General features: G+C 39.4%; 1 protein-coding gene across 1 annotated transcript in view; it reads right to left on the reverse strand.

Annotated features, from left to right (window-relative positions):
• Positions 1-3,525: 3,525 nt before the first annotated feature.
• Positions 3,526-11,927, reverse strand: part of KLF3 (Kruppel-like factor 3 (basic)) — a 15,230-nt gene continuing 6,828 nt past the window's right edge. Inside the window, exons 2-5 of the mRNA XM_010006121.1 lie at positions 10,362-10,858; positions 9,757-9,907; positions 5,160-5,320; positions 3,526-4,056 (exon numbers count right to left, since the gene is read on the reverse strand). Coding sequence (XP_010004423.1) covers positions 3,875-4,056; positions 5,160-5,320; positions 9,757-9,907; positions 10,362-10,858 — 991 coding nt within the window. The 3' untranslated portion in view covers positions 3,526-3,874. The remainder of the gene's footprint in view (positions 4,057-5,159; positions 5,321-9,756; positions 9,908-10,361; positions 10,859-11,927) is intronic.

The raw sequence follows: 11,927 nt of genomic DNA on the forward strand, positions 1-11,927 counted from the left end.
GGAAAGTGGAAAGAAATAAAAATAAATTCAGCTGGGCTTATTCTCTTTAGACACCTGGAAAGGTGTAAAGAAATAAAACCCACCCTTCAGCCTGCTCAACATGCCATCATTTGTCAGGATGCCTGTGGATGTGCCCTGGGGCGGGCAGGATCCATGTGCACGGATGAGTTGCAATCGGTGTCTGCTCTGGCACCCAGGCCTGGGAAAGGCCCTGACAGCTGTTTTGAGAGTGATACAAATACACAAACTTGTATGTTTGATGCTTCAGACCTGTCAATTAACTGTGTACTGCCCAGATGAGGAGCGGGTGGACTACTTTTGTGAGCTGGCCACCAAGTACTCTCCTGTGCGTGGCTCCTCCACAGCACAGGAGCCACAAGAGCAGGTGCCTACAGGCAGCCCCTGCAAGGCCTTGTGCTCTTGCCGTGCCTGCTGCTCTCCTGCCTGCTCCTGCCTTCAGCCATGCAGGGGGGCACACATCGGGGAGTATGGGCTACCCCAAACCCTCCAGGCTCCTGCTTGCTGCCTGGAGGCAGCAGGGATCCCTGGGCCTACCCACCCTCGTGCTGTGTCACTGCTCTTTGTCATACAGTGTGTGATGACATGACCCCAAACAACATTCTGAGGGTTTTATTAACAAGTATAATACATACACATTGTATGCTAAATATAGTATGAGGACTGTACAGTACAAATTCATGTTCACAGTCTGGCATGACAAAATGTCATTACTGAATTCCCATTGGACTACTGAAATAGGAACAGTGAAGGTACATTAGACATTCACATCTTTAGTAAGAAAAGATTAACAGAATGTCTCCATATTTGCAACTTATAGTAATGTACGCTATAAACCTTTAATTACCCAGTCTTATTAGCTTATAAAATATATTACATTTTATTTAAAAAATTCTGCATAGTTTATACAAGTATTAAAGTAAATATAATGTCCCTGCTATATTTGCAGGTGAGAGATGCTAAGCAGGACGATTATTTTGACCCTCTAATATACGTACATTTTAAAAAGTGCTAATAGCCCTCTTAAGATGTGTAAAATGCCTTGTAATTTTTTGCTAACCTTGAGAGAGACAACAACATAGTTGGAGAAGAGAAATGTCCCTGCAGAATGGGGGTATGTATTAAAATGAACTCACACACAGTAACACCTGTTTAGGTTTTTGCAATTGTCTTAGAAACTACTCATTTATTATAATCAAATGGCTTAATCAGACACATTTTAGTAAAACAGTATTACCTGTTGCACACTGCACAGTGCAATACTGGTAGGGAAGAAAAGGTTTTCTTTTTAAATATGCATGTTCTGCACGATTAGGGTTTTCTATCTCAATATCTAAACTGGCTGGTCTTTAGGGTGAAGATGGAAGGAGTGGCTTTAAAAACATTTAGTTGTGTATGTTTAAAAAATGCAAGATATCCCTCAAATAAAAGTTTGCTGAAATGAATCAATGAGCTATTTAAGATGTAAATTTATATTTTCAGCTGAAAGATAAAAGTGAATTTTTGACTTTTTTGACATCTCACAAAGACACCAAAGACAAAAGTGAGAAATCCTAAAAGCAAGGCATTTATATGAAATAACCTCAAATATTTATATTTAATATATTTCTGTTGTCTTAAATCACAAGGCACATGGATAAAGGTATTTTAAAGTTCTACTTAATCTCCAATGTATTCGTCCCCACCACTGGCAAAAACAGTTTCAGGAAAAAGGCCCGTAAGCTAACGAATGTGGCAAATAACCTAGATTAAACTCTCCAAAGTAACTCTTCTTTACAAAGAAGTTCTGTTTTTAGGATACCTGATTTTAGATTTCTAATAAAAATATCTAACAAAAATCCCCATTCTAGAACAGCTGTTCATTGCTGTAACATGCTTCCCTACGAGTTCCTCAATTACTAACAGGGCCAAATAAAGACAGACCCAATCCCGGTTTTTCAGCTCTAGAGGTGAGGATGAGGGCCAGTTACAATATGGATCTGGGACAACTTCCCTCAGTCCTGGGTGAAGTGGTGAGGATGTACAATGCTGTACCAGAGAATATGGATTTTCCTCACAAAAGCTTTGCAGCACCATTCCCAGCCCCCCCTTTCCAAGTCCCCATTCTCCCCTTTTCAGACCACACGTTCAGAGCTCTATTCCTTGAATAAAATTGCCAGTTCCATATTCCCACATGTAAGATTCATTACACAACTGGAACAATACTTTGCATTTCACAGCTATCACTGTAGGAGCATTTTTCTCTTGAGAGGTAGAGACTTTCTCCTTCGCTAAGTTTATGGGTATATGGATGTCAGCAGAATAGCTGCTAACCTCCACCTCCAAGTGAAGGCTCTTCGTACTCAGCCTCTTGCATCTGCCAGTTTGCTGCTGGACTCCATGGGATGTACAAGCACAGCCTAGCTGCTCCATAAGCTCAAATATACCCACCTGCAGATGAACACTCCACCTGCCTCCTCCTGGAGTTTTATGAAACTCTTGCTCCACTCAGCCCTCCATTTCCCAGCAGGTTTTTCCAAGAGGAACAAAAATCTGACTCCAGCATGTTTCATTTGCAGGGAATGGTTTAAATTGCAGGGCATCTGCCAGCAAATATAGACAGACAGCTGCCTTTCAGAGGGATTCCACACAGGAACTTTGCTAGGGTCAACTGCAGTTGCTCCAATTCAATTTAGTTTATCTATTGAGTTGTGTTTGCTAACTGATACGGGACTTAAGACTGGCTAATGTGGTATTTTAATGCACTAAGCACATCCACAGGAAAGCTTAGTCTACCTAGCATTGAGAGACAAAACAGGTATGTGACTCACTTTATCCTCCAAAGTGCTTAATTCCTGATGCCATCTTCTCACAAAAAAAGTATGGTGGATTAAAAATTTTAAATACTGTAGTGTATTAAAGGTGTACTCACTTGCAACAATACAGTTTGAAGTGTTTTTAACATGTTTGCTTCTCTAAGGTACAGCAAAAGGAAAAAAAATATTTGAAGGATACTCTCTATCCCTGAAATGAGGTGTGGTAGGTTTCTATGAATATAATTTAATGCCATGACATAGGAGAGTACCGTGTGTGTTCCATCCATACACTTGCACAGAAATCAGACATACAGTGTCACACAGGGTCTTCACTTAGCAGATCCACCAGGGCATTATGCAGTAAGAACAAGGATATACACTACACTATAATAGAGAGGACAAATTACATTGGTGTAGATGCACAGTATTATGTATAGACCAACTGCTGCCAATTTTTCTTCCTGACTGGGGTAAATGACACTGCCACTCAGTTTTTCTGTAACGTGATTCTATTGTTTAGATTTATTTCTACAGTTACTCACTGCTTGGGCAGAGGGGATTTCTGAATCAGTTGTCTTTCTAAAACTGTCCTATGAACCATACTGCAGAAATCAACATGGTTGGGAGTGTCCATTCATTGCACTGTTGAGCATAAAATGAAAGTGTAACCCATACAGGGCACATAAATAGAAGTCTCTGGCAAGGACTAGCGTTTTGGATATTCAATAACATTTACTACTTTATCGGTATATGCTGGGTTGATTATATGAAGAAACCAACAAAAGCTGTTAGTTTACAAATTCCCTTATTCACAATGGAATACATTAAACATACTGTCTGCAGAAAGGGTTTGCTTAGCATCCCCTAGGAGGAAAAAAAAAAAGTATTCACATTCTTTAGGTCTGACCCGTGGCAAGGACATAGAAGGGTTAGATAACAACTGTTACTGACCATATGTAAGCTTTTAATGGTATAAACTTGGAGATTCAGACCAGCTGAATCCAAATTAAAATGCGTATGTGACAAAAAAAAAAGTGACAGGAGTCAGGGACAGAAGACATTCAGACAAGCATGTGACGTTTTCTGTGAAGAGCGAGATGGTCCGAACGTGAGAAGCTACGGTCACAGTCTGGGCACTGAAAGGGTTTGATTCCCGTGTGCTTGCGGAAATGCCGCGTCAGTTCATCGGAACGAGCAAACTTCCACGTGCATCCCTCCCAAGTGCATTTGTACGGTTTTTCACCTGAAAAAAAGAAACACAGAAGTGGAGATTTAGGACATGAACACATCAGTTGAATACACGACCTATCTATCCTCTTTTCTTGTCAAATTTCAGCAAGTACTTTAATGTTTACTCAAAAAGCCTCCAAACAGCACTGGGCTGCAGATCGCTCTGCGCTAGAAACCGTAGTTGAGTTAACAGATCAAAAAATTGTTTCCTGCCACAACTTATGTTTTTATTGTCTCTCTGTTCCTCCCTCTGCTATGTTAGCACCTGTTTTCTCTCATCAAGCCCAGAAGCATGAAAGTTAAAGCTTTTGTTTAAGTATTTTCAAAACCAGGGCCTCATATTCCAGGCTAACTGGGGAAAAGGTCTGGTGCTACCACTCAGCACAGCAGGTAGAAATCTTTAAGCAACTGCAGTAAATAACTGGCACCACTGCACAACTCAACTCAGCTTAAAATCTCTCTCAATCATTACTTTCTAATATGGGATCCTCCTTAACACCACTGTGCTGCCCAACAGGTAAAGGGCTGGTTTATACAGAGATGTGAGACAGATGTGAACTGAGCTCCATTTTACCTATCTTTGTAAAGACCTTGGATGTACATATATTCATCCAGCATGCCAAGACGAACATTTCTGTGGATAACAGAGATGGGGTTACATTCATTGGAACACTCAGAAAAGAACACTGGTGGACCAGAGGCTGGCACGCGGTCCAGACTTTTGCAAATGGGCTACTCCCATGCAAGTCTCAGTCAAACTTAACAGTGATGTAAGAGGTGAGCTAGTGCAATTTGAACTGATTTGGTGTTTACAGGGTGTGCAGAATGAGTAATCTGCAAGCAACTGGACAGAAAATGAACAGCCAGCCAGCGAATGCAAAGCACACCGACATACACCGTGACCCTGCTTTCGCTTACAGTCTCTTGTGGGTTTTTCCTGCGACATTCTCTGTCTTTTGCTCAGCCCGTAATTATATTCAGAACAATGCCAGATCTAACTTCAGTCATTTTGTTATTTACACCTGTGTTCCCCTGAACACTAACTTGCACAAACTAAAAGCTTAGTCTATTATTTTCCCATAGACTCGATGAGGAAAAGCAAAGCAATGCACAAACCTGTATGGGTTCTTCTGTGAGCTTTCAGATGGGAGCTTTTAGTGTAGACTTTGTTGCAGCCTTCATAATCACATCGATGTATTCTGCGTTTTCTTTGTGTGTCTGGAGATTCCACAGGTAAAGGTCTCTTTCCTGGCTGAACTATAACTGAACGGTGACTCCTGAAAAGTCAAATTCAATGTTAAAAATGAAAAACATTTAGCATGGCAAACCTCAGCTCGTATGATTCATAACAGAACCCTTTATTCACTACCACTCTGTCTCTTGGCAGAAGGAATAACATTACATGCATGTCGAAAAATTCAAGAGGGTTTAGCAAATTTGATGCATTCTAGCAGTAATATTTTTAAATGTTTACTCAACTTTGTGGTATGATGTAGCCATTTTTACTACTCCCTAGCGTTTTTTAAACTTAAAAAGGAAAAATTCCCTTCAAAAATTCCTGTTTTTCAAACACGGATTTCTCAAACTCTGACATCACAGTGAACTCCTTCAGCATCTGTTCACGATTTTTCTTCTTCCTTCAAATATAACTAATTCACTTGTCGTTGCATACAGCTATTCTATATTATTTAAGAAATTGTATCTTTAGGGTTTCAAAAGCAGAACTCAAATCTTTATTGTTCCAGCCACTCCTTTAGAGAGTAATTAAGAATTTCCTGTTTGGTGCTGGCAGGAGGGTGCGGCCTCCCAACACCAATGACGTCAATTCCTAAAAGTAGAGTTTAGCCTGTGTGGCACACCCACAGGATGTCTGAAGTTTTCCCTCCACCTTCATAAACATCATTTTTTATTTTGAAGCCCACAGGTTACAGTGCAGGTAAGGCAGGTACTAACTACATATGACCTTCTATGACATATAAAAATGTAAACATTCATGTGTAAACACACTAAGCTTCTTGAAAGGTGTCACTGACTGAGGATATTTAGGTTTGAACAATACTCCTACTGTAGAATTAGGGACAACCTTGATTTTTTCTCCACTTCAATGTTGTAAAAGGAAATGAATATGCTCTTCAAAAAGGAAAGAGGCATTACAAATCTTGCAACCTCACAAAGTTGCATTTTTCAGCCCATTAGCAGATCTGTAACTGAAACTGAATACATAAGGTTCAGATATTAGCATTCCTTGTTGCAAAACCAGCTCCTTCATGTGATAGAAATAAGCTTTCTAGAACTTCCATCTTTCCTCAGTTACTGTATTTCACATTTCTTTACTGACAAATTATGTTTTGTAACACTTGGTTAGACTAGTTACTTAAACCAAGTTCCTTTAGGGCCTAATTTTCAGAAACGCTGAATATTCACCTCTCTCAACAAAATGAAGGGCATGTGATAAAGGTCCTTTGGTTAGAAAAAAAAAAAAAAGACTTATCAGACACAGCAAATAAATGATTGTGTGTGGTTTAACATGGAAAAAAATTTACTCTCCACAGCAGCAAGATAAGAATTACCTATTTGGGAAAAGTTTCGTTATGTTACTCAGGTATTGAAGTTAAAAACTTGAAATTGGGAGACAAATTCTCTTTGGGTGCTTCTGTGACTGTTGAGTGATGTACTCTTTAGGTACACATTAACTCTAGCTAAAAATATTGTAATGGCAGGAAGCCCCAGATGGTGATGTTAGACACAGATGTACGTAGTCTTAAATAAGAAAGGTCGGCTTTTAGCTTTGAAAGAAACAATTCTCTAAAGCAATGCTCAGTTTTAATGCTGTTGCACACTACTTGTTTTGGAGAAGCTGTGGCTTATGACAGCAAGCAAACTTGGTTTACAATTCTATGCATGGAGGCTAGTCCTGAACATGGTAACATATGGAAAAAGAGAGAAAAAAGATATTGGTTGTACACCATTTTTGACGTTTTTCAACCTAAGAACATGTAAACAACATGCTGAGATTTGTCTGTGGATCGTTTTCCCTTTAGAGGAAGAAAGGCCTGTAAGATGACAGAATATTGCCAATAATCAGATAGGATGTGGCAGTTAAAAAAAAAAATCAGGTGGTGTCAAAAATCCGAGGTAAATATTAAGTAAGTGCCAATAATGAAAGCACAGCCCTAATTCTGTCATTCCCTCTTACACAACTGGATGCAAACTCACGTAAGTCTAACCATGTAAGAGTCATTCTTTAACAGGTAAGAGCATCTTCCAAAAATCGTGTTACAGTATCAACAGCTTTTTGTCTTTCTTTACCAACAGACCACATGATGTTGGCAGTATGTGTTAAGTTTTCAATGCTTGCATTTGCAAGAATACAAAATTAATGAGGCTTCTTACATTTGGTCAGAGATTATTACTTGCAGTTTGACTTTAGAAACAACTGCATAGTTACATCAATTATCAGACATGCTGAAAAGTCTGGCAATCCCTATGGAAATGCCACCAGTATTATATATGCAACGTATATGCCAAAAAGTGAGACTGAGAGTTTTCTATACCCCATCAATGTAGCTTATGTATCTGAATAACATACTTTGGACAGCTGAACTCTGTGAAAAAGTATTAAAAAATAATTGTGCAACTGTAGCTTGTAATACAGAAAGAGGCTGATGAAGCTGGGAGAATACGGGACATTTTATAAACATCTAGTCCCTCATCTTTTATCTTGTGTGATTTGTCTATGTATTTTTTAAATGATAAGAACATAAAAACTACCACTCACAAACTTCTTGTTGCAGATACAACAGAATGTGAACTCAAAAGGGCTGCCTTTAGGAACGAGCACAAACTGAAGCTTTACAGGACAGCTAGGAAGCAATTTAAGCCATGGCAACGTGAGGACAGCCTCTCCGTAAACAATATTCTGCATGGGCAAGTGGCTTTGGGAACAGGGATATTCAAATGTTTACCTAACAATGTCACCTACACATTATACCAAATTTTATATTCTTTGCTCAGCGGATGGGTTTCCTGTGGAAACTGGTCTCATTGGGAAATAATTAATGCAAATCACTAATGCAGGTGACAAGTGTAAAGAAGTCTCCGCCCTGGAGGAAGGGTGTGGTATCAGCCAGGAACAGCACTTACTGGTTTGCTCTTGTTAGAGGCCTAACAAAAATCAAAAGTATACTGCACCATTTGATAGTCCTGACCTAGCAGAGACTGGTTCTAAATACATACAGAACTGACTTCCGTGTGTGGCAGGTCCATTATGGAGGTAAGTAACCACCTTGTAAACATGGATGCTTACTATTTTATTGTGCTTATTATAATAAAACCCTTAAGGTTATTTTTAAATAAACCGCATACTGTTTATGGAAGCCTGCTGGCAACTAGTCAATTCTGTCATTGTGCCCAGAAAAGAAATGGTGGAAGTACTGCATTAAATGCCAGTCACAGTTAACTTAAAAGAGCCTGCAGTCATGCAAATGAGGGGCACCTCATGTGTGGTGTGCCTTCTAACATGGGAATGGTCATGAGCAGGAAAGAGAGACTGCCTTCTGAAGGAAATGCTGAACACCACCTGTCTCATGTCCTCTCTGTTTCCAAATCACTCTGCACATAAAACACTGGTTTTAGGAGTCTGCTTTGGAACCCTTTCTCCCCACTCTAGGAAGTGAAGTCTCGTACAACTGCATGGAGGGTGAGCAGGAAGAAAGGGCAGAAATGGATTCTGATGCCATGTACTGTGAGCCCAGCTCAGTTCCCAACTTCAGCTCCTGCCAGATCCATGCTGGCAGCCCGTGCGCTGGCCCAGAGCACTGCCTGCTGAAGGATGAGCCAGGCTCCAGGCCATTCCATGACTTTGTTGACAGAATTTTTCCTAGAAAAACGGGAAATAGAAGAGTATTCACGGATTCTCAGGTAGTTCCTGAGATATTTTTTTTTTACTATTTCCAATTATAAAACTTTTGCTTCAGATCTCACCTCTTTCTAGCCCTTGTTCTGCCTTCTGCAAATGTGACTGTTTCAAACCCAACTAGATTTGTGTTCCAGGGCCCCCAGTAACAGTTGTACCAGCACAGTGAGTTGGGACTGGGGTGGAAACCAGTGGCTGGGTGGGGAGCAAGCTTCAGGAACTACCTGAGCTGCCAAAAAAACCTCCACCCACAGAACAATGGCCTCAGGTAAACATGGAATTTCACTGGATATACACAGAACTTCTAAGCCTGAGGATGTTCTTTCCACCAAGTAGCAAATTTTTTTTAAAAGACAAAGAGGTCCTTCAAAAACCAGAAAGGCACAAGAATATTTTTGAAATATTTTAGGTAACATTTTAGGTAAAACAGAGATCAGTATGAAATGCCTTTACAGTATCTTTCCAGTTTTATGTTGGTTTCACATGAACAGGTTATCACTAGCATACTGGAGTCCTACTTTCAGTTAATTGTAGGGCTGGGATAAACATTACTTTAGAAATAGCAGATCTATGTGATTGTGATATATAAATACCTATCAACTCCTGTATTGCTAAAGTGGGGAAAAAAAAGTTGAAATCTCATCTCACACTACCATTGTGGGGGAATGATGTTTTTCTCTATTTTAGCACATGTTCTAAAGCACAGTGACTCTCCCTCCCACTCCTCAAAATTAGTAACTGCTGCACTGAACAGCATTTCCTTCTTCTGCCAATCTTGGACTGCTGTTCACTACTTACTCTTGCAACATTACTTGCTGGGGAGACAATGAGGTCATCATTGGAGGTGACATTTGTTCAGGATAAAAGTCAGTCTTCGACGGTTCACTCCCCGGCTCTACTTTGATTGTTTTCTTCAGTGTAGGCTTCTCATAAGACTCAATTACAGGAACTGTACGGAGAAGGGTAGAAGGGGGAAGGCAACACATATATGAAGAGTTATGGAAATAAACAATGTATGTAAAAATCTATAGTTAAAAGAAATCCCCCAGCTCTATATTTAGTGCAACAATTGGTGCTAAAATACATAATCTTCCAGTTTTAGTCTGTCTTGATGAGCAAGAGTTATGAGTCAAAACAACTGTATTGCTTTTAATCAGTCCAGTGTTTTTATCAGCCCAAATCTCAGTAGATAAGCAGCTTTATGCAGGTATAAATCAGAACAGAATATGACTTTGCTAAGTCTGGTGAAGTATTTATGCAGTAAATTCTATGCCCGCATATTTTAGAAGAGTAAGAGTTATGCTTCATTTCCTAATACAAAAAAACACACAAAGAAGTGCCTGGATATACAGTTATTTGACCCAGTTGAGAGGGCATAAAAAAGACACTTTGACACCACCAACCTTGCATGCTACTTGGAGTTTCCATCTCATCTGCAAGAACTGTGGACACCATGATGGGCTGCTGAAGATGGGGAGCATACATAAAAGGAACTGGTTGGACCACAACAGGCTGGATGACTGGGAGTATTCCAGGGCTTCTCAGTCCATGGCGTGAAAGAGCAGCAGCCATTACAGGTGGAATTGTTATTGGCATGGAAATAGGCTGTACTCCTGGGGGCGATGGTGTGAATTTACTGAGAGGTGAGCTGGGTGAGGACAGAGTCAATCCAGGTGAAGTTCTCCTATGCACAGTCTGAAATTTTAGGGGAGAAGGAGAACTTCCAGTTGAAGGCGGTGAGCTCCGTTTATTCACTGTAAGGTCTACTGGCTCCATCTGGATTCCATTTGATAGTCCTTCAGGGTTTGAGTAGAATTTACTGTGCAACATACTTGGTGCAGAATAAATGACACTGTATTTGTTTGTCTTCGGTTGGTTCATGTAATGGACGGGTATGATTGTCAGAAGGAATGGAAAGAAATAAAGAAAATCAAATAATAGATCATAATATGCATGATTACTGCTGAAAAAGAAAGGTAGCTAATAAATTTGAAGTAAAATTAAAAAGCTTCAAGAAAGCAGTTTAATGTACTTTCTAAATAAAAGTGAATTAAAAAACCCCTAAGATTTCACACAAAGGAAAGTTATTCAAGTACTGATTCACTAACTGTTTCAGAAGCAATGTAAAACAGATTATGGAAACAAATCCTCAAGGCTTATTCCACTCTTCTTCTCCCTTAAAAACTGCTTTTGTATACTGAGCTGCACATTGCTTAAGTGACCTGGGAGATGCATGGTGCTAAGCTCAGCATGTAACTATACGAGGAACATGAAGTCAAGAAAGAAGGGAGTTAAATTTGATTAAGAATTGCAACTAACGAGTCCCAATCAACTGCTTAACTAACTGGGAAACAATCATCACTGAAGCAAGAAATTATGTATCTGAACTCTGCAAGCAGTAAAAATAACCAGCTGAACTACATAAGTAATGAGTAAGAAACTAAGAGTGCAAAATGTAAGTTTTTTTGATGTTGGTTGTTTTTTTTTTTTAGAAATAAAGCAGCTAACTAGCCAGTCTTATTTTTGAAACCTAGTACAAGGATAAACACTTGGCATGTTGAAAGAATATTCCTCCTAGTGATAGCCAGCAGTTCGCATTGCAGTATCATATAAACCCCAATGCTAATCTTGACCTACATGACATGACAATCTCCACATTTTAGTTGAAGTAGTTTTTCTAAACCAAGTATTAAAAATAATTGCAGAATATATATTACTATTAAACAACTATCCATCCAAATCAAGTTTACATGTAAAAAGTGTTGAAAACTGATGTGGTGTATTTAACATGCAAACTAATGTGACGTTCTAACACAGCAGATAGACATAGAAAATGCAGTCCACACAGTGGTTTAGCCCTTAAATGTTGGATATTTTTGAAATAAAATGCTATCTTTGGATTCTAGTCACGTAAAACTTCACATTAAGGCTAAGCAGTTTGACACTAATATTAAAAAAAAACCTGCTGA

This window comes from Chaetura pelagica, unplaced genomic scaffold (assembly GCF_000747805.2).
Source record: "Chaetura pelagica isolate M959 unplaced genomic scaffold, ChaPel_1.0 scaffold189, whole genome shotgun sequence".
NCBI classification, from domain to species: domain Eukaryota; kingdom Metazoa; phylum Chordata; class Aves; order Apodiformes; family Apodidae; genus Chaetura; species Chaetura pelagica.